The sequence below is a fragment of the Onychostoma macrolepis genome, chromosome 13, assembly GCF_012432095.1.
Source record: "Onychostoma macrolepis isolate SWU-2019 chromosome 13, ASM1243209v1, whole genome shotgun sequence".
In the NCBI taxonomy this organism is placed as follows: domain Eukaryota; kingdom Metazoa; phylum Chordata; class Actinopteri; order Cypriniformes; family Cyprinidae; genus Onychostoma; species Onychostoma macrolepis.
In genome coordinates, this window is record NC_081167.1 from 24,212,794 (window position 1) to 24,238,625 (window position 25,832).

The 25,832-nt window shown below is 36.8% G+C and overlaps 1 protein-coding gene across 4 annotated transcripts in view; it reads left to right on the forward strand.

The window, feature by feature from the left end:
* Positions 1–25,098, forward strand: part of adgrb3 (adhesion G protein-coupled receptor B3) — a 154,423-nt gene extending 129,325 nt beyond the window's left edge. For 3 of the 4 annotated variants that reach the window (XM_058796225.1, XM_058796227.1, XM_058796228.1), the window contains 12 exons: positions 7,501–7,651; positions 10,306–10,375; positions 10,731–10,797; positions 11,291–11,376; positions 12,799–12,897; positions 14,320–14,491; positions 15,655–15,750; positions 16,592–16,631; positions 19,525–20,198; positions 21,290–21,325; positions 21,908–22,012; positions 24,021–25,098. In XM_058796225.1, coding sequence (XP_058652208.1) covers positions 7,501–7,651; positions 10,306–10,375; positions 10,731–10,797; positions 11,291–11,376; positions 12,799–12,897; positions 14,320–14,491; positions 15,655–15,750; positions 16,592–16,631; positions 19,525–20,198; positions 21,290–21,325; positions 21,908–22,012; positions 24,021–24,209 — 1,785 coding nt within the window. In that variant the 3' untranslated portion in view covers positions 24,210–25,098. The remainder of the gene's footprint in view (positions 1–7,500; positions 7,652–10,305; positions 10,376–10,730; positions 10,798–11,290; positions 11,377–12,798; positions 12,898–14,319; positions 14,492–15,654; positions 15,751–16,591; positions 16,632–19,524; positions 20,199–21,289; positions 21,326–21,907; positions 22,013–24,020) is intronic. The other variant, XM_058796226.1, reaches the window with a different exon arrangement.
* Positions 25,099–25,832: the final 734 nt, after the last annotated feature.

Below are 25,832 nucleotides of genomic sequence, written 5' to 3' on the forward strand. Positions count from 1 at the left end.
CACTGATGAATCATGCACCAGGAAAGTATTAAAAAGTAAATAGGGTAATTTTTTTTTTCATATTAACTTTACAGGACAGGAAAAAAGCATCATGTTCTCTTAAAAAGTGATGGTCAGCTTTCCTAAACCTTGTTCGGTATCTTTTTGCACCAGACCTCAAAAACATCATAAAATGATCCTAATCTTCACCTTCAAGACGAGTCTATAATTTAGTGTCTGTATTTATGTGCAGCTTCCTTTTGATCAGTTGCTGACTTGTTTATCTTCTCAAGTACTAAGATGTGAGGATAGCCCGCGGCACCTTTCCCAACACAAACATCAAGGATTTTGATTGGAGAGAACCGATCCGAGCAATGTTTGAACATGATGAAAAGCATTCATAATTTCAAAAGTACTTACCTCGCTGAGGTTTTTTCCTGTGGAATTTTTGTTTTTTAAACGATGACACTAGTAATAGTCAATGCGGTTAGCAGTGAAGGAAACTACAGAAGAAAACTGTGTGATTATTTGTGGTATCTGTTCTAAATATTCTCCTATTGAGCAGAGATTGGTGCAGCCATACTTAATGAATTGTTTAGATGCTACTATTGTAGTGTCGGTGCTTTTATTTTACCTCACTTGTTGAATAATAGAAGGCAACATTTTTGTATCTTAGTGAAGCAGCAGCATTTGTCATAAATATTAATGTAGAAAAGGCATTTATGTCAAAACAGAAACAACCCTGCTCAAACAGCTGAAGAGTACTGTTTGTATCAGGGTAGATGTGAGTATGTAACATTAATTGGCGAGGAGAAAAGAGTTTCCAGCAATAATCTTGACAGAGTGTGAATAAATAGTTTGTTAAAATGAGATATTGTGCTACAATTCAAGAATGTAATGAAGGCAGGATCACTGAAATATCCAGACTAGGGAAAAAGGACCATTTGAAGCATATTCTTTTCTTTTGCATAATGAGTCTGACTTAATTAGCCTGCATATCAGCATCATGTCAGTTTGACTCTTCGCTATGCCTTATATCAACGCTTCCTTTACATTGTGTTGATCTGGGAAAGTGCCGAACTATTACAAACATCCACTGCTAACAGAGCTTTGGTATCAGTCTATATCAGCTTAGATTTGAGCCTTGTTTTTTGTCCTTTGTGTCACTTGGTCACTGTCAAGCTGTTGAATAATTTCCTAAAATAATCATAGAATTTTTTAATTAATTTATTTTTTATTAAAGGTTAAACATACTTCATTGGGAGTGCTGTTAGAAAATAAGAGATCAAATAAATTTGAAAAAAAATGGCTGGTATAACAAGATCTGTTACCTAAAAATGATATCTCAAAGTTTAGAAAGCACCTTCATTTCTTATTCAATTTTGCTATTGAGGAAAATGATCTATGTCAGTAGTGAATTAATGACTTTTGTAATTACATAAATGTTTAAGTGTTTTATTAAGTTGCTCCCTCCTATTATCAGAGGTTTATTCCACTTGGTAAAATCTCATTGGCAGAGGACAATGCAGTGACCTCATATTCCCAGTACATATTTACTTTTAAATGACTTAGATTATGCTATATTATTTTTTATTATTATTCATGGAATCATTTAATCACATCTTCAAAGAGAATATTAAAGCTCCCTCGAAGAATCATCTGAAATGAAAGGATTTTGTGTTGATAAGAAGACTCTCGGATCAAATCATTTCGCTTAAAGTCAAGGATTTGAATGCTTCTGACACATCAGCCACTTTGATGATCTGTAGAGATGGCTTTCAATAAAAAACATGCTCTAATTTGTTTTATCTATAACTTCGCCTTGGGGTAAAATGAGTCAGTCTTTTTCATGTTTGAACAGCTGAATGATAAATAATTAATGATAGCTTAATGGGCAAACTGACCTACTGCACTGGCAAACTTATGACACTGGCATCTGTAGATATTATCTGGGGTGGTAGGCTATATTTTCCCCCCAAGCCTTTTAATTTAGCTTTTTGAGGAACACAGTATTCTATAGATATCTTCTGACAGCTTGGTCCTTGCGCAACGTGTGAGTGATATGATAGAATGACGTAAACGCATTCCTGTAAACTGAAAACCAAGAGAGCAGCGCCATTTAAAGTATCACCCTAGCTGAAGTGTAAGATGACAAATGCGATAAGGGAAATGAAATCTTTAGACACCTCACGATTCGATTAGATTCAGGCAATAAGTATCTGACTCCAAAACAATTGACAGTGCATCTTTGTTTTTTAAATTTAATTTAATTTAATTTTATTTAATTTAATTTAATTTTTATTTTATTTTATTTTATTTTATTTTTTTTTATTAACAGTGCAGTTCATTGGTTCTATACTTGTACTCTGCACAATTACAATAAAGTTAAATCTAATATATATTTCATTTCATTTCATTTTATTTTGATTAAAACGCATATTGTAAACTATATATAGTGAACTTCAACAGAGAACACTGTTAGAAAACATCTTGTAAAATAAGCTATTCCACAATCGAAGCTGTAGGATATCTGATTATTAATTTTTTTATTTTGCATTTGTGAGTTGCTTTCAATTCATTACATTAATGTTTTAGTTAATTGCATTTTATTGAAGTGTACAGGCATTGAATTGACATAATGGGCACAGAGCTATCTAGTGTGTTCAAACATGCAGTCTCATAAATTAAAACCCAGCTCTATACATAAATGAATCTCATTAGGCATTCATTGTTTACGGTGATTTAATATTTCTCGTAATGTGCAGCATATTCTATAGGCTTATTTATTTTCATATTTGTTTCAACCTCAAACTTTGTGTCTGGGAGCTTATTGAAGTGAGTTAGCATTACACCAGAGAGTCATCGTCCATGTATGAAAATGAACTCGCAAACCTTATAGTTAATGTCTTGAACCCTCCCTGGCCTCACGCTCACGTACATGAATCTCAGCAGCGCACACCAGCATCAGCCCTTCGACATCGACGTGCGCCTCCCTTTACGTCAGCTATGTTGTACTTTACTGTTCTCCTGAACTTCCTCTGTTGCCATGGATACAGACACAGTGGGCTCAATATCTCCCGGCAATTTGCCTTTGTAAAGGGCAGTGTGTACTCAGGATTTCAGCTGAGGCTGTGTGCCACCCCCTCCACTTCCTCTGCTGCCCAGCTCTTCAGGCAAACCCACACGCATACAGATATAGTACATTTGGTACTTAAAGATACAAGTCAAATTCCCACTCAGGTTAGGTGCTTTTGGTGTCATGTGCCTTCAAATACCTTCAGATGTGATCTGAATGCATCTTGTTCCTCTGTGTGATGTTATCGACATTCAAAAGAAGTCTCTTATGATCAACAAGGCTGCATTTAGTTGATCAAAATATACAGTTAAATATTATTACTGTTTAAAATAGATGTTTCTGTTTAATATATTTAAAATGCCATTTATTCCTGTGATGGCAAAGCTGAATCTTCATTACTCCAGTCTTTAGTGTCACATGTAGTGTTCTACTGTACATTCGTATTGGCTGCCGCTTGTGCTTGCCCCCTTACCCGGCGGTAATAAACACAGCCTAATCAGTCACGCAAGCTACTTGTTAAGAGTGTCAATCGATACTATATTTATAGTAGTTAATTTATGCTCTGTGTGGCATAAGTGTTTCTTCGTCAGTCATTAGCACTGGCCCATATGGCCGTGAGGTCCTGCGGTGACATGCATGTGCCATGAGCCTCATCACCTCCCTTCTTTTTTGCTAAGCAGCTAGCATTAGGCAGGAAATAGAACGAAACGCATCCAACACCTAGAAATGAAAAAAAAAAATTGGTATTGCTGCATGTATTTAGCTCTTCATTGACGCTAATGCATCTGAAAATGTGGTGCTAACCTAGTTGAAAGTGTCTTCAAGTATCTACCTCTAGTTTAAAGTATCTCCAAACAGTGGAGTATGTGTAGACAATGCTAAGTGTTCATGTAAGCGTGAACATTTTGTGGAAGAGCTGTGGCTTTGCAGTAAGCACACACTCACTGAGGCTGCATTTATTTGGTCAAAAGTACAGTAAAAGCAGTAAAATTCTGAAATATTATTATAATTTAAAATAGCTGCTTTCTTTTTATTTCTGTGATGGCAAAGCTGAATTTTCAGCAGCTATTACTCCAGTCTTCAGTGTCACATGATCCTTCAGAAAACATAATTCAGAAAACATTTACTGATAGTAATCACACAGTGGTGTTGACAATTTACTAGTGCTGTCAATCGATTAAAAAATTTAATCGCGTTAATCACAGTCATGGACTGTGATTAATCACAAATTTAAAATACTAGGATTTACCTGTAAATGTGTTGAAATAAAGAAGTGCATGACAAACTAGTTTAAGGAAATAGAACCTTTCACACTTCCGCCAGGTATGAGACATAATCCTTATTATTATTTTATCATTATTCTTTTGTTTTTATTCAGCCATTATCAGCCTTTATACTGGCAATAAATATAACAAAACATTTTCTTGCAACCTTACATGAAGTATTATGACAAAATGCATTATGAAGAAGAATTGGATCTGTTCTGCAGGTGCATTAGAGCTAATATTAGCATCATGCTACATAAGACAATTTATTAGGTTAATAGTGCACTTTTACTCAGAACTCACTTCAAACCATCATTGAGTGTTTGTAATAACTTCCTTTTACGATCACATGTGGAATTTGGTCGTTTGCTGTTGTTAAAATATGCTATTTATAGCCTTTTATATCGCTGCACAAATGAGCGTTTCAGATATACACATTCAACTCAAGAAAATCACATACAAACCATATCCTATCGTAATCGTGTGTTTATCATTTTATAATCTATAGTGGCTGTTGTCATGTTTATTTCTGCTGCTCTGGCTGAAACTCACATTGTTTGTGATTTTACAACCGCCTCTCCGTTCTTAAGTTGCCAGGTATACATTCCAAGTATAATACACATTATTAAAAAGATCAATTTTAATTTTTATTTGTCTATATACACTTTGGGCAGCCGTGATACATTATAAAAGTAGCCCAAAAAACCGCAACCCACAGCTCTGTAATTTTTCCCACGACTGGGAATAGCACTGGCTGTACCCTCATCACACAATGATAGATAACCTTCCATGCTGCGATGACGGCAAGAAGTTGGGGTCAAACCTTATCAAACAATTAATTTGTGTTAAAAAAATATTAACTTGTTAAAATTTTTAGATTAATTGCATGCGTTAACGTTGACAGTATACAATTTACTTTTTTTTTTTTTCTTTTACAGTGTTACATAAACCGATACAACTGTGAAAGTAAAAACTGCCCACAGACAAGTAGGCCATGGTGTCCTTCTAATTCTAGAAGTCAAGTAACAGTGAATGCAAAAGGGAACATTGGTCCAAGAGGTCGTCTGGCTTAGACGCACACTGACTGTGAACTTCAAACTGAGTCTCTCAGATGCTGTGTGCGAGAGCTCATGAAAGCTGCTTTACTGAGGAATTGTGTTTTTATGGCAGCGTGAAGAGAGCTCATCAGCATCAGGTGTCCCATCGCGTGGTGCCAGCTGATCCGTTTTCACAGCATTCGTCCTGGCCGCATCAGGTGGACAAGGAGCAGGTGGAAGCAGGGTCTTCATTACGTCCCGTCCAGCTTGTCTCTGGCTCAAGTTGGCTATGCTCCCAACTCTTTTCTATGCCTTGAGCATCCAGGTTCTCCCTCTGTCAGATTCACTTGTCGGTGGCTAGCTGGTGGGTGGATTTGTCTTCAGGTATACCACCCTTGATGTGCTTTACCAAAGATATGTTCCTGTATCAACATTATTGTTGGTCATTCCTTTCAACCAGTCAGATTTTAGGAAATTTCGAGACAATTTTACAACATTCTAATCAAGCAATCAGCACCCTTTGACTTTAGGGATGGATGGGTGAATTCCAGTAAAGTCATGGAAAATCTTAAAAATCATGGAACTTTCTAAAGTGAGAAGAGATTTTCTTGATTATTTCTCTTTTCAAAAATATGGAAATGTGATTGTAAGTTTCATGGATCACTGGTTTGTCAAATGTGGTGGAAACCCCGGTTTTAGGAGAGAGTTGTTTTTGTCACATGTTGATCATCCCAGTCTTAAAGGATTTGCATGAAACACATTGATTGCCAAATTCAGTGAGGAAGATAGTCATTTGGTGAGAAAGATGGTAATGTTTTGTGGTTTTGGTGCTGAAGGCATCTCTCTGACTGATCGCTGTTGGTGACAAAGTGTTGAGAATGTCCGGAGCACATATGTTCTAATTGCAGTGAGATTTCCTAGATTTGGAATAAGAAGCATGGGATGTTGGTCGGGGTGGGTTGTATGACACATGAATAAATTGATGTTCATGTACACAGTATGAATAAGTTGATATCATAGATAGATAGATAGATAGATAGATAGATCTATAAAGATATGTTTGTGAAAACCGTGATACTTTTTTCAGAAAACTTGAATCTAAAACTTGTTCTATGATGAATAGAACGTTTCAAAACAACAGCTGTGTTTTTTGTGGGCGGAGCCTATATCTGGTGGCAGAAAATGACAGTTTTATAGTAGCAGTCTATGGAAGCCATGGAATGAAAGAATTAAAGTAGTTTTGAATTTATATTTCCAAAATTCTGACTTTTTTTGTTGCAATTCTGAGATTATATCTCACAATTCTGATAAGAAAAGTTAACTTGTCATTCTTTCTTTTGCCCTCAGATCAGAATCATGAGTTTATATCCCACACTTCCGGCTTTTTTTCCTTAGAATTGTCAAACTCACAATTGTTGGGTTAAATCAAGTTATAAAGTCCTAAATATACTTGCATTTGTGAGAGGAAAAAAAGTCAGAATTGTAAGATAAAATAGGTAAATGTTATGTAAAATATTATAGGTTTAAATAGTATTTCATGCTGTAACTGTAGGGCTAAATACAACATGTCTGCATATGTGAATATTATGCAGACCTATTGCTTAAATCAAACTTATGATTTAAAAGTAGCAGGTTTCATCCATAGTATGTCTGTTTAGACGTCTTCATTTATTTTCAGTATTCTATAAAAATTATTTGCATTCCGATTCTGACACTTTTTATGTTTAAAACTAAATTAAGTCAAATTTGTAATCCATACCCACACAAGCACATTTGCACAACACAATACATACCATCAAAGCTCCCAGCCCTAAACGATGGCCTAGACGAGCCTGGAGCAAAACATGTTCTCTGTCTGTGACTTGTCATGACACCTTGTATGAAAATCAAAGGGAGTAGATGCAATGAGGGATCCATTATTTTGTTTTCAATCTTGCTGGTTTCAGTGAGTTTCACATTTCTTTCTTGTGACTTTAATTAATTTTAATGAGTGAATTGAGTACTTTTCACTCAAACTCTGGCTCAGTCAATGTGAAATTCAGTTGACAGTCCAAAAACCCTAATTTAGACTTGACTTGAAGTATTTTATAATTTCCTCTTCTTTCTCTCTCTCTCTCTCTCTCTCTCTCTGTTAAATGGACAGGGCATATGCACGATGACAACTGCATTTCTACACTTCTTTTTCCTGGCGTCCTTCTGCTGGGTCTTGACAGAAGCTTGGCAGTCCTATATGGCCGTGACGGGGAAAGTTCGGACCAGGCTCATCCGGAAACGCTTCCTCTGTCTGGGATGGGGTAAGTGCTTGGATCTCCACAACAATCTCTACATCTCTCCCTCTTTCTTTCTCCCAGTCTCTATTTCATTCAATCCATCATCATCATGCAGCTGGTATTTACTTCTCAAATATGGACGATGTGAGTGGGTAATTTTTGAATATCGTCTCGTATGTTCCATACCTCCCCGGGGTTTCTTATACAGGACCACTTTACGCACACATCAAATTGATTACAGAAGAGCTAACACTCATCCCTCCAGTTACCTAGCAACAAACAAGGCTCTCTCTTTCCATCATTGCAGTGTTTTGCTGTGTGCAGAGGAAAAAGACAAGACAGAAGAAGATAGACAAAGACAGATATGTGAACCGTTTATTAGTTTGGCTATTCTGATACACACTGATGGTGGATTAATTCAATTATTGGTATCCATGAAATGTTTCTTGTGAGCATCAGTGCACGGCGGTTGTTTTAAACAAGACTCACATTTTAGATTTATATGGCTATATGCCGATCATAAGTGGTTTGTGTTCAGTATCTCGGCGCTTAATGGCAGTGGAATTCACAAGTGATGTCTGCTATCAAACTGACTTGTTGCTCCTGCTTTTGTATAAGTCCGTGACTCCATTGCCATAACAACGGTTGCCAAGCAGTGAGTAGACCAGACAAAAATAATAAATTAAGGGTACCAGCAGCCACCTTCCGGATCATTATACCGTTGTTAATGTCTACCTCTGGCATGACATGACACAAAAATTATATAAAATTACAAAATAAAATAAAATAAAAATTATATTTAATTTAAAGAATATTTTGTATATGTAACTATTAAGTATATATTATATAACAATTAAGTGTATATATATATATATATATATATATATATATATATATATATATATATTATTAGAGTAAGTAAATGGAACTATTCTAATTAAATATATATTTAAATGTGTATGTGTGTATGATTAATATTGTACATATATTTAATTGTATATAATTATATATAAGTAAATGTATAATGTGAATGTGTGTGTGTGTGTGTATATATGTGTGTGTGTGTGTGTATGTGTGTGTATATATATATATATATATATATATATATATATATATATATATAATAGAATGTATTCAATTAAATGATATAAAATAAAATGTATACTTTCCGTCGATTTATACTTGACAAAAATAAATTCAAAATAACTGCTGCTCTTTTAAACTTTCTTTCATCAAAGAATCCTGACACTTCTTTCAAAACATATTTTACCTCTAATATTTATACTCTGGATACTTTACATAGTAAACAACCATGCAGTAATATCTTTTTTGGTTAATTCGGTGGTCTATTAAAAATAGTATTTCATCACCTCTCATTTGTTTTCTCTTTTTGTTTAGAAGTAAATGGTGTCTCAGTGTACAAGTACTAATCTAAAACATCTGTTAAGGATCAAAAAACCAACAGCTGGTCTCCTTAATTGCATGACCCCTACTCAGGTCATAGGAACACAAGAGACATGTCGATCTCGCTATCTGCCAGACTATGCTGTGTTTGTTCAGCTGAACTATAAATCCACAGGTATAATTTGTATCTGTGAGGGAACAAGCTTATCATCATGGACAGTTTCCAGGTCAAATTCATTAATCCTTCTCAGAGACTCACTCTTTTTTCATCCATCTGTAGACTAATGTTACCTTTGAGGGAGGAACTGCGGTGCAGTGTGCCCTGCAATGTGCTTTCCGATTGGTCAAGGATGAAACTGCTTGGTGGCTAGGGGCGGAGTTTCGTTTAGACTCAGCACGGGAGGGGGGCCCGCAAGAGCCCTCACTGGTTCTTCAGACAAGCTGATTGCATCAATAAATTGAGCCACCAGTGAGAGAGGGATGGTGTTAATATTCAGATCACAGGACAGTGGCAGGAGCAGAAAGAGCCCTTTCATAATGGCAGTCCTGCTCGAGACTAGCAAAGATGAGAGACGGAGAAATAGAGAGAGAGGATTAGAAAGATAGCAGATATGATATTATACTTTAGCTCAAGACCTGGTTGATTGTTTCAGCCTCTCTGTTCAAAAGCAGTTGTGCTAATTGCATTTTACATGCTGGGTTCAGTGTAAAACTTCAGGGATTCTTATTAGATTGTTTACCTGTTCTCACGTCACACACAATTTAGAAGTCATATAATTTCTTGAAAACCTGCAGTGGTGTTTGTTAATGCAAGCAGCAAATACTGTTGCTCAAATTTAGGGTTATCAATAAAACATATATGTAAAACAAATCAACACTAATTACAACAACACTGTTAAATTTAATCTTTAGCAAATAACAAAAATACATACATTTCATACTGTACAGTTATAATATTGTGATGGCTGTATTCACTTGTAGCTTTTTTATATTTTTTAAAAATAAATGTTACATTTTTAAAATAACAAAAATAAGTTATAAAATTAAATAAAAAGTTTAAAATGTATATCTTAGAAGTTAAAAAAAAAATAATAATATATATATATATCTTTAGCACTGCTGTGGCTGGTTTTGCATGGATAAGCACCACTTGCATTAGTTTCTTCTCATACTTAACCTACTGTTGATGCCACTCTGCATGTGCTGTGAAAGTCTCCAGCCCTGAAGGATTACCCAGTATGTGGCCTTTAATCATTCCTGTATCTCTTTTGAAGGATTACCTGCTCTGGTGGTCGCTATCTCAATGGGATTCACAAAAGCGAAAGGATACGGGACACCTCAGTAGTAAGACAACCTATTTTTTCTTCTTTGTTCCTCATGTTTACCCAGAAAACTTAAGAGACCCCACATGAAGATCTTTTCAATTAAAACAGTAGCGTGAAGTTATGAGTCAGAGCCTAGATATTGCAACAGTCCCACCTAGTTCTCCTGAGGATACCTTGATATAAACAGTGTTTTAAGATCTCTTTAGAGTTCTTGTTCCATACTAAAAGTCTCTCATGTAGAACATGGCATATGGCTCCAGATCCCCAGACACTCAAGGACGATACGACTGTGTACTGCCATGCCCCATTAAGTTGATGCCGGATGTTAAATTTAATGCAAGATTTGCTGATATTTGGGTTTTTTGTGTTTGCAGCTGTTGGCTATCTCTGGAAGGTGGTCTTCTCTATGCATTTGTGGGACCTGCTGCTGCAGTTGTGCTGGTAATTTTACACTTTGTTTATTTACCAGTCTTAACTGCACACACCAGTGCCTTTATAATGTTTTATGTCATTTACTGGACTAGTCTGCCGTGCCAACATTGAAATAGAAAATTGCCTCACTCCATCGTGGTACGGTTTGAAGATTGTGACCCCCGTCAGTTATATGCATCATTAAGCAGTTTGTCTCTAGACTGAATTAAGATTCACACTGCCATGCATCTACACAATACAAAACAGTACATTTAGATCTATATGGCTGCATTTTTAAAGTCTAGCTTGAAGGTAGTTGTAAAATTCTCTTTCATTTTTTGTATGTTCAAAGAAGCTTTTACTTTTAGTCGTTACTGTGGACAGTGCTTGAGCTGTATTGTTAATTTACTGCAGTTTGATGAGATCAGGCCCTGACTGTTACTGTGTGTGTGTGTGTGTGTGTGTGTGTGTGTGTGTGTGTGTGTGTGTGTGTGTGTGTGTGTGTGTCTGTGTGTGGTTACAGGTTAACATGGTGATTGGTATTCTAGTGTTTAATAAACTGGTTTCGAGAGATGGGATCCTGGATAAGAAACTAAAACACAGAGCAGGGTAAGTGCCAGTTAGCTACATCACACAAACACGTGTATATGAAAAAATTTGAAACTCAAGTTCTGTTCTGAAATCTATATCTTGGTTTCACAAGATGCTTTTGTGTCCCAACAATTTACTAAAAATGTAAATATGTTCTACTAGTTCTGCTATCTACTGCCTCTGGTGTCATTTGTTGTCAAGAAGAAAACCTGTTAGAAATTAGAAGTTAGTTGGCTGATACTTTCATTCTAAAATGTGTTTTATCAAACCAGATAGTAATGTGTCTTGTTGACAGTTTGGACAGCTTGCAGTAACTTTTTGCTGATTTCTGTCATCCTGTCAGTTAGAAAGATAGCTAAGGTGAAGAAATTACGTAACGAAAAGAAGAAACCTACACTACCATTCAAAAGTTTGGGATTTTATATATATAATTTATTTATTTATTTTTTTTTTAAATGAGTACTGTTTTCAATACTTTAATTCAGCAAGGATGCATTAAATGTATCAAAAGTGACAGTAAATACATTTACAATTTTGCAAAAAGATTTCTGTTTCAAATAAATACTGTTCTGTTTTGCTTTCTGTTCATCAAAGAATCCTGAAAAAAAAATAATAATCTGTTTCCGCAAAAACATTAACCCGCACAACTGTTTTCAACTGCAATAAGTTTCTTGAGCCACTGAAAATTCTAATTTCCCATTCCAATAATAAATTACATTTTACAATATATTAAATAAAAAACATTGGTATATATTTCTAATATATTACAGTGAATAATATTTCACAGTATTGCTGTTTTCCTTTTTTTGATCAAATAAATTCAGCCTTGGTGAGCATGAGACTTCTTTGAAAAACATTTAAAAACCTTACCCATCCCACATTTTTGAACTGTAGTGTATTACTTCACACACAAATTCAAGATGTTTTGCTAATAAAAACCTGTTCACCATAACCTAATAAAACTTCTCCTTTGCCCAATATTTGTGTGCTACATATGTTTTATACTTATTAGAGTATTTTGTTGTTTTCCTAGCATCATCCTAACACCAAACTGTATTGGAGTCAACTGTGAGATTCACACTAAACTGCTTTAAAAACTTGTTGCCTATGTTGACAGTAGGCTGTGGACCTCATTAGGTTTGGGAACAGAGCTAAACTGTCATCTGAGTATGACAAAACTGCAGTAACAGGTTGCCTTGCCTCAAATTTGCACCGTTAGTTGAGCCAATAGAGATATTTCCAGCCCAATCCGGCTGCTCAAACAAACAGATTACAATTCTGGTGCTACTAAAGGTGCAGAAATTACACACTTCATCTTTGATGAAGTCCACAAAGGGCCGTATCTCCCAGAGAAACATCCACCACCTCTGCTTTGGTACAATCAGACCACCATGTAAATACATTCCCTTTGTGTTGTCTGGTTATTTGGCTGTTCTGCAGGCAGATGAGCGAGCCCCATACAGGATTAACTTTAAAATGTGCCAAATGTGGCGTCGTCTCAACTACTGCTTTATCAGCAACAACGGCCAGCAACGCCATGTAAGTGTCCACCGATGCCTCAGCAAATCGATTATGCTGATTAAGCTGCATGCAAGAGTGTGCGTGTGACTTTATGCTTGTGTGTCCTTCCCCTTGCCTCGGGGAAGGAGATTTGTGGAGGTGTTAAATGAACAGCTGGCTCTTGTTCTTTGTCTGTGATATGTCGACACACTCTATTGGAACAATGCATTGGTTGTTGTGTGCTCCTGGACTCATTTATGTGCTGATGGCAATTTAGGACAATTTGGGCATGTGCATGCTTTCATCTGGAATGAAACTGGCAAACAAATTACATCTATCTCCTCTTCATCGTATGTGTTTTACAGAGCTCAACAGTAGACTTCTGTCATTTACAAATCCCCATCATTTTCTCCATAGAGAAAGTGATATTTTACAATAGCATAAAAAACCTTTCTTGACAGACCTAAGATGAGATCTGAAGTTAAGCAAGTTATTTATTTTTTAACACAGAAACATCGTAGCCTCCCTCAAACTAGCATCTAAATATTCACATAGTATGTTTAAATATTATTATTATTATTATTATTATTATTATTATTATTATTATTGCAAAAATATATATAATAATAATAATAATAATAATAAACATTTTCAGTATTTGATTATTTATATATTTTACTATTGCTAAAATGTAGTAGTAGTATTAATAACAAAAAACATTTTGATTATTGTAACTGCAGTAAAATATAATATTAATAATAAACATATTTTATACCTTTAGTAGTAGTAATAATAATAAACATCTTAATTATAAAATTTGCAATAAAATGTAATAATATAAATAATAAACATTATATTTGATACCTGTAGTCAATGATAGATTTTTGGTTGATTGTTGATTTTATTATTATTGTTGAAATAACAATCTCAGAATAATAATAAACATTGTATTTTATACTTGTAGTCAAAGACTTTTTGATTATTTTATAAATTGTATTATTGCAAAAATATAGTAGTAATCTGCAAATATTTTATACCTGTAGTCAATAACTAATATATTAGAATGTTTTGTTTATTTAATTGTTTACAATTGTATGTAATAGTAGTAATAATAATAACAACAATAAACAAACACCCATATTGTTTTTTATTCTTGTTGTCAATGACTAGTTAAGAGTCATTCATAATGATTTATGGAATGAGTAATTCATTCCCTCATAAGCTAATTTAATTGTCTTTTGCAGATTTTCATTTACTTTCTTGTTATTCAAATCAAAGACTGTAATGTTATGACTCAGAGCTAGTTGGTTTGTTCAAGGCTTAGAGCTTTTCATTAAAGTGTGTTTTTTTTTTTTTTATATGCCTATGGAGAAAATGAACGGGTAAAAATACTTTTGGGACCAAGAACAAAAATCCATCTCTTTTGTTGCTCAGTCCACCATCTCTCTCTTTCTGTCTCAGGGCCTCCCTGTGGAGTTCCTGTGTTGTCCTTCCTCTATTAGCTCTCACCTGGATGTCTGCGGTGCTGGCCATGACGGACAAACGCTCAATATTATTCCAGATCCTCTTCGCGGTCTTTGACTCCCTGCAAGGCTTTGTCATAGTCATGGTCCACTGTATCCTCAGAAGAGAGGTAGGGCTGGAACCATTATAATCCCTTACTTGTCTTCTCTTTTCTTTCAGCATTTCAGCAGACTGTCTTTAATTTCTTCAGAGGCCCAGTTTATTTTACTCCTTGTCCAGTTTTACTTAAAGGGATAAATATGAATATTCTGTCATCACTTCCTTACCATCATGCTGTTCCAAATGAAATGAAACACAAAAGAAGGTATTTTTAACTATACATTTAAAGAGAACCACTTTCAGAAGAGCAGAACGAGCCAAACTCACCCTTAAAATCTGCCTGACTGATCCCCAAATGAATTCCTCTTGATCTCTGAAGATCCCTCTTCCTCTAAAATAACTTTCCTATTGGACTGACATCAGCAAGCCCTCTTATTTTTTTAATCTGTCATTTAGAGATCACCACTGGTACCCATTCTGGTACGCAACAGCCACTTTCCAAGACCAATTAAATCCTGATGAATAAAATCAAATCCCTACATGTTTTTTCCTAGTTTGACATCTTGCTTCACAGAAGTGGGTTGCGAATGTTGCCTTTAAATCATCGGATGTCCTTCTTTTACCCCCTACAGGAAACAATCTGGCAATTTCAATGTGCGTAAAAAACAAGGATAAAAGGCATTTGTTGCTACATTTGTTTATTTGGCAGGCTTATTCATTTTTACACACTGTTTTTGGAAAGAAGTTTATTGAATACTTTATTCAACAAAGATGCATTAAATTGATCAAAAGTGACAGTGAAGACATTTATAATGTTAAAAAATATTTCTAATTGAAATAAATGCTGTTCTCCTCAAACAAAAAAACAACAACAAAAAATAAAATATATATATATATATGCACAGTTTTCACAAAAATATTAAGCAAAATAACTGATTTCAACATTGACAGCAATCAGAATTGTTGCTTAAAATCAGAAGTCATTCTGACACTGAAGACTGGAGTAATGATGCTGAAAATTCAGTATTGCCATCACAAAAATAACTTAAAAAATATATTAAAATACAAAACAGTCATTTTAAATTCTACAAAATATTCCTGTTTTTACTGCATTTTTTATCAAAAAACCCGAGTCTGACTCCAAACTTTCAAATTCTGAAGCAATGTGCTCTACTGAAGTGTTTTTTGCAATAGCATATGTTAGTGCTGAGTGACTAAAATGATGGTTCACAGGTTCAAGATGCCTTCAGATGTCGCCTGAGAAATTGTCAAGACCCCATCAGTGCAGACTCGACTGGTACATTTCCCAACGGGCATGCACAGATCATGGTAAGACACTCGCCTCCTGGGACTTCAGTATTCTTACACTGTACAGTCACAAACTCAGCTGGAATATTCTCTTCTTATAAATTAGCTGAGAAATCATTTGCATCTGGCATCTGTGCTATCAGAAGCATGCGCTGTGAACTCTCACAGTCCTATTGATGTAATGGAATGCTTTTCTTTAGTACGAGTCTGTTATTGCTTATACAGTTATGACAGGATATGGAGATCTGTCTTTGCTTAATTAATACCAGCGAATCTTTTATCCGTGTCCTTTGGTTTTCCTCTGGCCTTCGCATTTCTCAGATGGGACACATTTGTTGTATTTCACACCGATCTCTCTCATCCTTCACTGGCTTGAGGGAGTAATTGCTGTTAAAATGGTTCCGGAGATGTGTGACCCACGCAGAACCACTGGCACATAATGATCACAGTTCTCATTTGTGTTTTGATTTAAAGTTTCTTTACTAGAAGCATTTCACTATAATGAGGCCTCCAATGTGCAGGCTGTCTTTGATTCGCTGCTGTTGATGGCTCCTCTATTGTCATACCTGAATAATCCGATTCTATTTATAAGCGGTTTCAACAGATGACTCTTTTCTCTGTGGGACGTGGTTAGACTGCAGACACAAGCCAGCAAAAGCATACCATTTGAGAAGAATCCCATGACGGCATAGACATGTTAGACTGTATTATATAATTGATGTATTCTTAGTCAATTAGACTATGCTTTTTTTTTTTTTTTTTGTATGTCTGCAACTGTCAAAGTTCAAATAAAACTTCAGCTTTTGTTTTAGTTCTGTCTAAATTTCACTTTGTCTGCTTTTCTTTTCTTCTTTTTCCACAGACAGATTTTGAGAAAGACGTGGACATCGCATGTCGATCAGGTAAGAAACAGATGGTGCACTATTAATGTGTTTCCTAATTACTTCTCCTCTCCTGGGCCAAAGCGGCCCAAGAGAATAAACATTCGGGTTGCACATTAGAATCACAGAGTCCCAGTGGCACCAGGCTAATCATCCAGCGGGATAGTAGGATAGATACTAATATGTACAATATCATTGTTGAATCCCCTCTTTTTAGGTTCACAGATTATTAAATTCATAGACTTTATATATTACTCTCATTGTATTAATAATATATCAACCTAATTAAAATGTATTTAATGCTGTTAAATTTATTAAGCACACTTAACTGGCAATTTCAGTTCGGACCAGTCTTTAAATATTCAAGAAGTAAAACGTGTGTCTCTGAAGTACAAAAAAAGGTTTATGTTTTAGAAGCCATCCATATATTGATATGGTACATGTTGAATCAGAAATAGTCATAATTATTATTTCTCTTTTATCTTTCGTTTCCCTTTATCTAGCTGCCATATGGAATAAACCTGAATCCATGAGTTTTTTTAATTGTCTCCCCAAAGTAAATGGTTGGTGAAGAACAGTGAAGCTTTTTAGTCCCTTGAAATTGGCTCAAAACAAGATTTTTGTTTCAAAGTCGAGACAGAATTGTTTTATTGTTATACTGAAAAGTTGTTGTTTTAAAAATGTGATTCTTCTGACATTCAGCCAACAAAGTTCAGAGCAGCGTGAAGTCTTCATTACAGCCATTTTTCAGTTTGTATGTAGCATCGCTATGCCCCTAGACAGCATGGTGACTCTTCTCACATTTCCTGAAAGCACTGACTGCATTTGTTTGTCTGTCTGAAGGTGAAAATGTTGCATGATGCAACACAATCTATTAGCCGGTTATGTGTGGGATGTAGACCAATGAGATTTCACTGTGGGTGGGGCTACACAGTGTGACGCCACATAGCAACTGATCAAATTTTGCCACTTACCGCAGCCAGAGCTCATTTAGACATCGATATGAGCTGCTAAATTACTTTAACTGCATAATGAGATGTCATGACAGTTGTTTGAATGTTTGTTTGTTTGTTTGTTTGTTTGTTTGTTTGTATCTTCACTTATGGCACATGTTACTTAAAGTCTGTAAAAACTAGCCGACTAACAAGGGCATAGTAAATCAGATAATTAGCCTATGCTGTAACCCTGAAATGCAGCAAGTAACACAATTTGCTAAACCTTTTGTGTTTGTTTTGAAAATGAGTGTAATATAACAGTGCCGTGACTCTAGTGTTCTTCATTAAAACTGGATTAAAATCAGCTCAGAAGGTGATATTCTGTCACATTGTGTGTCCTTCATTAGGATGGCATAATAAAACTTTAATCCAAGGTTTACTTCAACTTCCAAAAAGCAGAAAAGTGAGACTCAGGAAAATCAGGTTATATTTGATCCCAAAATCAAATTAACAAAAAAATAACTGTTTAATTCATTATTTTAGGACAATTTAACACTTTTTTTTAATTGTAAAATCTGATTATCCATAATAGGATTTCTTAAAAAAATATTTTTATACTGTATTGTATTACGTTTTATGCAAAAAACAAAAAAAACAAAGACAATTCAATACATTTACATATAAATTTATATTTATTTATTTATTTGTTTATTTGTTTACTACTTTGCATTATAAAAATGAGAGTTGGGAGGCAGATGTTCTTAATTACAACAAATGTAATGGTCCTAAACAACAAATGTAAAGAATTTCTTATATGTATATTATTCATATATATGTTTATTTGAATTTGGGGTGTAACATGACCAGGTTTCATGACAGATTTCATGAGATTCACCCTGAGAGTCCTTGTCTTGAGCCTGAAGCACTTTCTGTGTTCTTCTATCAGTATTCTGCTGCGCTCTTCAGACGCCATGTTGTGTGATGCATTAGTTTGGACTACCATCAGAGCTGGAGGATTTTTAACCAGCCGTTGTTGTCCTCTGGTCTCCTTGTTGTTGTGTTATGAACAGTGGCAGCAATTCCCTTATGGATTTGTGGAGATGCAGAGGACAGGCTGTTCTCACAGTGCTGATACATCTTCTGTCATTGCATCTAGAGATGTGTGAGGCTCTTTCAGGTGTACAGAATCAATCCAGTCTAAATATGGACATGTTTCTATAACAGAAAATATTGTAAGGCTTGTGTATAGATAGTCTTTGATGAAAAGATTTGCTTAGAGGGTTAGTGCTGATAGACTATTACAACCAAGTTGTTCGGACAGCGTCTCTGTGATGAACTGGTCAACCAAATAAGTCTCGACAGTTAACCTGTTCATCTTCAAACCATCATTTTTAACAAACCAAGGAAGTGACATATTCAGACTAGATCAAAACAACAGCATCTCTGTGATGAACTGCTCAACCAGAGAAGACTTGATAGTTAACCTGTTGATCTTCAATACTTCATTTTTAACAAAACCTAAAAAGTTGGTTGTAGAACAAAACTCATTTATACTAGAGGCCCTAATTAGATTTTTCTTAAAATATGACTGAATTAAAGTGAATTATGTTCTTTCTGATTAACCAAGTTGGCCCATCTGACACATGCTTCTATTTTAATTTTTTTTTAATCTGCTTGAGTGTTGCTTTAGAGATATTTGCCGCTAGAATTGTAGCTTTTTCTAGGTTAAAATCACTAGTTTTGGGGGTGTAGGGTCAACATAATCTTTCACTAGGGCCGTTATTGTTGCATAAATTAGTATTAACACCGGTCTGTTATGAAATGTTTAACTTCTGATGGTTAAGTTGCTCAATGTTCTGATTGGCTACATTGCTTGTTGCTTTTAAATCTGTTCTTTTCAGTTCTAAATCCACATTTAAAGCATAGCCTACATTCTTGGATCACACACTTTGACTAATGATTTTCCTTCCTACCTGCAGCCCTCCACAAAGACATGGGCTCCTGCCGAGCGGCCACCATCACCGGCACCCTTTCCCGCATCTCTCTCAATGATGATGAGGAAGAGAAAGGTCCCGAGGGGCTCAATTACTCCACATTGCCTGGCAACATCATGTCTAAAGTGATCATCCAGCAGCCCTCTGGACTTCACATGTCCATGGGCATGGGCGATCTGGGAGAGCAGTGTTTGGACAGCACGGCAGACATGCGGAGGACCGTATACCTGTGTACAGATGACACCACCAGACAGAGCGAGCAGGAGCTGAGCGTCCACGACCTGAGCGGCCACCCCCAGCCGGGGCAGATGGAAACGGACTACATCGTCCTGCCTCGCGGTTCCGCAGCGGTGGTGTCGGGGGCCGGGTCCAGCAGCGTTCCCACCCTGCTGAAGGAGGACAGCAAGATGAGCATGACCATGGACTCTCTGTCGCACGACAGGTTGATGCATTACAAGATGGGCGCAGAGTTTAACCTCGGGCCCTCGGGGATGGAGCACATGGGAATGGAACAGCAGTACCCCGTCCAGGCCGAACACATGCAGAATTTGCCCTTCGAGCCACGCACGGCTGTGAAGAACTTCCTGGCAGAAATGGAGGAGAGCGGAGGACTGTCTCGAAGTGAAACCGGTTCAACTATATCGATGAGCTCTTTAGAGGTGCGACTTTGAGTCTAGACAGACGGAAGTAAACTCTAGACAAGTGCATTAACACAGATGCTTCTAGCTCCATGAGTGTGATTTTACTAGATGCGCACCGAAATGTGTCGCAATGCATTTTTAGTGTTGCCATAAGTGCATTATAGTGGGTTTTCTATACTGTCAGTTAGAAAATCTTAATGTCTAATGCCCTAATGTCTTAATCCCCCAAATTAAGCCAAAAATAACTGGCAAAAAAAAAAAAAACATTTAACCTAAAAATGTTGATGTTCAATCTGCAAAGAATTGAAAGTAAGAACATATTGTTTTCTTTTATATTTTGACATGCATCTTCAACAACCAATAGATGGTTCTATCCATAGGTTGTTGACTGGATGGAGGCAGATCTGAATGCAAGCTTGTGATCGATTGTAGGTGGGATTTAAGTAGACTAAATGATTGAAGAAGTCTGGCTTGCATCACCTGACTAGTTTCTGTTTTTTGACAATTTGTTTAAAAATTACAGTATCAAAAAAAAAGCAAAAATGCATGGATGATTTTCCAATAAGATCAGTAACGTGCATTTAGAAACGTTTATTTCATGCCAACTTTAAAAGGATAGTTCACTACAAAAATTACTCCCTCTCATGTCGTTCCAAATCTGTTTGACTGACTTTGTTTTGAAGAACGCAAAACAAGATGTTTCGAAAAATGTTTTTCTTTGTTGTTTGATGTTCAGACCCCAGCTTTCTTGACAGTATCTTTTGTGTTAAATACGTCCAGCAAGACCAAGCATTTGTGCCTGCGTTTGCGTACTACTTGTAGACTGGCCTTTAAGATCATTGCAGAGGCATTGTAAGACATTTCAACCTCTCATCATTACTGAAATTTTGAAAAGCATTGGTATCGACCAGCTGCCTTGAGGGGAAAATACGTTTGAACCTGATCCATTTTCTGCCAAAAGCTTCAAGGCATACAAGTCTAGCTCTGATGCGCAAGAAACATACTTGCTTATATATGTTTTAGAAATGGGACCAGATTTCAGCAGATTATTTCTCGGTTTTGTAATATCTAACTACACTATTTTTTATCTTTCTGTCTTGGTTCAACAGAGACGAAAGTCGAGGTACCAGGATCTAGACTTTGAGGTGAGTGAAGCCTTTGCTTGGCGAAGTGCATGCGTCAGGCCTTTGTTACACCAAGCGAAGGGCCATTTGTTGCATTTGTGTTTCGCCCCTTTAATTTACAACTACTTTGTGTAGCACTTAAGCTTATTGGAGTAGCATGTCCTGACACAACTGCGATTTATGAAGCGTTGTGTGGTTTAGCGTAAAAGCAATGCTGTCAGCCACCACATATTCCCATTTTATCCTTTTACATCCCCTGACTTCAAGCTGAAAATCAAAAAATAGCCTGTATATTTTCACATTTTTAAGGTCACTTGCAGAATCCCCCAGAGCGTTTCAGCCCTTTACCAAAAAATGAAATTGAATGTCAAGTGCTACCACTGACCCTTCATATATGCCAGTGCCGTTTGTCATAACCTTGTCATAGCATTCAGCCAAATTTGCAGGGTGAGCACGGCGTTTTTACACAGTGATAAATTCTTTGAAAGTAGCCAGGTTTTGTCCTGTTGCAAAGTTCTGGTTCTCAGCTTGACTGAACTCCAAATCCCATCCCCCTACCCCCCTTCCCTCCCCTCCCCTCCCCTCCCACCCTTGCCATTACAGAAAGTCATGCACACCAGGAAAAGGCATATGGAGCTGTTCCAGGAACTCAATCAGAAATTTCAAACCCTGGACCGATTTCGAGACATACCAAATATGGGCGGCATGGTGAGTAACAGGAAACGGGGTTCAGTGTGTCTCATTACAGAGTACCGGGGGGTGCCGCGTTGTCTATGTTTAGCTGTGTCTTCTGGTGGCGCCCCAGTCTTGTGCACAGGAAGTGAGTGACTGAAGGAATTAATAGTTATCCACCCAGTGTATTCAAGTGGAAAAATAACACATCCGCCTGCTCCGTGGAGGGTGGTGGTGGGGGGGGGGGGTGGAGAGGAAGAGGAGAAGAGGAAGAGCGACTGAGCCATCATTGTTATCCATGCTCATGCACTCATTCAAACACAAGGCCATGAGCTGCTAACATGCTTATTATTTCCTTTTCTATTGGCTAATCGCTGCTTGGTGAATGCACGGGACAAAAAAACACTTGATTTGCTTCAGATATTGGAGAGCTTCTCTGTGCTTTCCGCAGTACGATGCACCAATTATCTGTAATTGTAAGGCCGGTGGGATTGTTTGATTGGAGCAGGCCAATTGCAACACAATCACATTTCATCATCCAGCACCATGCAGCAGAGGAACGTTCAGTGTCGTTTGGCGTCCAGCTGACTGGCACTGTGAGGTTCACTCTGATCGCCAATTAACAGGTTTTTAGACATGTTTTTTAATTAGCTCAGCCTCGGTATAGTGGCCTACAATCATCTCCTGCTATTACAGTAGCATGCATTTTCAGTGATTGGATCACAGTTGAAACCCTCTCGACCTCGATGAAAGCTAGTGCATTCAAGACGCATTGTGATTGGATCAAATGAAAATACAGTACATTTTGATTCTGTTCGATGCTGGTGCTAAATGTTAATGTGGTCTTGCGATCTGGTCACCTGATTTAATGATTTATTCCACTTTAGACTGTTAATCCAATGTAGATTCACAAGGCACTTTAAAACGTTATTTTCTTCCTTTTTATTCCCTTGTAATCCCCATTAGCATTAATAATGTTTCTAAGTAGGAAATCGACTGAATGCCTTTTTAAGGGGTCAATATAACGGAGAGCATTTCGATTTATCCATCAATGTAAATGAAGGAAATTTCTGTTCAGTGCAGCCTCTAAAAGTGGCATTTACGTATCGTGCAGCTAAGTGCAATCAGATGCAAGTGGCCAGATACGATCCGGATACGAAATGCATGGCTAACACTTTACAATGAGGCACTATATTTTAACATTAACTAATGCATTCATGAACTAACAATGAAATGGTGCGCTACTGCATTTATTAATCTAGGGTAATGCTAATTTCTTCATTTCAAGTCATATGAATTAGCATTGATGTATCATGAAAGAACATGAATTGCCAATAGTATATTAATAAATTAACCTAAACTATGAAATGGGTGGATTCTTAATTCAAGAATCCTAATGCATTAGCTAAAGTTAAAGTCAAATTGTACCGTATTGTACCGTGTTAGAAATGCATGTTCGTGTCAGGTGTATATTCATGTAGTCGTAGCAGCTGGCGTTGTGTCCCTTTGGCCACGTTACTTCCTTTTACCCACGTTCAATCAGACTGCAGAACTTTGCCATTCACTGCCTGTTGCTTGGTAACCACTGGAAGAAATGATTCTGTGTTTTTATTCCCTTGAAAAATCTGAGATGTTCCTGAATCTGGAAACACTCCAAACATGCTGTTAGGTCAACGACTTTGATTATTGAGCACTGGATGTGTATGTGCAGCAGCCCCAAAAACATTTTTTTGGGACGCAGATGTATGAATGTCATTGTGTTAATTAACAAAATATCAAGCCAAGTGACATGACATATATTTTCAAGAAAGGCCATCATTTGGTTTCGTATTTTTTATTTAATGGGGTGACTTTCATACAGTGTCCAAATATTTTTAGGGCCGCTGTGAGAGAACATGAATTAAAGCTTGATGATTCATGTCCAGTGTGCACCTTCCAATGTCTGACAGTGTCACAAAACAAGGCACTGTAACGAGAAACCATATTGAGAATACTGCAGAAATGCGATATTTCTAACACGGCGGCTTCTCGTCCTTTTCCGTAGGACAAGGCAATGCCAAACAAGAACCCCTGGGAGAGCTTCAACCCGGCAAGTGAATATCAGAACTACGCCACAATGAATGTACTAGAATCAGACACAAAGAACTCTCTGGAGATGACTAACGCTGAGTGGGAAAAGTGTGTCAACCTCCCTTTGGACGTCCAGGAGGGAGACTTTCAGACAGAAGTCTGAGGAATAATGAAGCGTTAGCGGGGACGCGGATGAAGGTGGACATATTTTGCACTGAACAAAAACGCGGAAGACTTCTCATGCAGCCTTGGAAAGACATATCTGGATTCTAGGAGTCTAGCAGGGACAATATGTGCCAATAAGATTTTAAAACAAGGAAGGACGGACGGATAAAAAGACGTTAGAAAAAGACAAAAAACATCTGTGTTATCTTTTTTTTTGTATTCTCACTCGTGTATTTAGTGGGGGGCAGACATGTACAATATCGAACATCATGTGTTTCAAAAGTAACCAGTTGGAAAATAATCGGTTCCAAAAGCGTTATCTTTCCAGACGAGACCTCAACAAGAAAACGACACGTGACATGGCGTCCACCCACGAGCGGCGGCTGGGTTCGGTTTTTTGTTCGGGGGCAGACGAGCCCGGGAACAACAATGTATATACTTGCGCAGGTTTTTAAAAAGTTTATAACAAGTCCGTTTGGCCATTACTACACTTTTTACTTTATAATATGAAAAGACAAAACTATTCAGAGGCAAAGAGGATTTTTTTCTGTCATTTAAAAATGAATGTTTGTCAAGCTACATTCTTCATTGCTTTAAATGCAATAAAGGTAATACTCACTTTTTTATGAATAATATATTTCAAAACTTTAATACTGCAGAATCTGCCTGGAAGCTCAGTAAAGCTCTCTCATCTGCAGCCCTGTATAAAATATTTAAAAATCAAAAATGTTGTATGGTGTAAATAAAACTTTTGTCTACATATGTTTTACTTGTGCCAAGTTTATTTTAATGAGAAAAGAGAAAATGCCAACTTGATGAGAGTTATAGCGAAAAATGTTAACATTTGAAAAAGGAATGTAAATAAAAGAGGAAATATGTTCGTACTGCTTCAGAGAACTTGTCGACTTACTCCTGTGTCGTGCTGCGTGTCTCTTTTCTGGACACACCAATCCCTGTGGACGTCCTCTCGTTCTCAAGGTCCTTCATTCAACAGCAGCAGAAAAATGCTCCGTAATGACTTGTCAGACCTAACGGCAAATAACAACAGGGTATTTTTATCGGCCATTAGTGGAAAGGAGGAGACGTGAGCGGCGCTGGCTATTAAAAATAGCACAGTGGAGCTAAAAATAACAGGAAGTGTAGTCCCTTCTGGGTAACGGCGCGTCGCATATGGCGTACCTTATGTGCGATTACGCTATCAGCCGAGGAGCTGACAGGATAGAGAGTACTGAACCAGAATCCAAGAGGTTTTGGTAGTATTTCTAAGACAAGGTTACAGTTTAAAGGCCCGAGGATTGTTTAAATTGGGTTGTTTTCTGTTTTTAATGGTGCATTCTTCCAGTCCCTCAAAACAGAATTTTCTGAATTTGGAGGCAAAACTGTTATATCTTTACCATGATGGTGTCTGTTCATATTCATGTTACAGTATTTTTTCCCACAGAAAAGTAGAGCTCACCTGAAAGCCAAATACAGAAAAAGGCAGTGCTGTCACGTACGGCTTCTACTTATAGACCTGCAGCTCCGGATGACATCTGGAACATCTGTTTAGCACTATAACTCATCCTCTAACATTTACCGTTTTAGCAATTTGGTGTGTCATTATGCATTTCACACAATGACA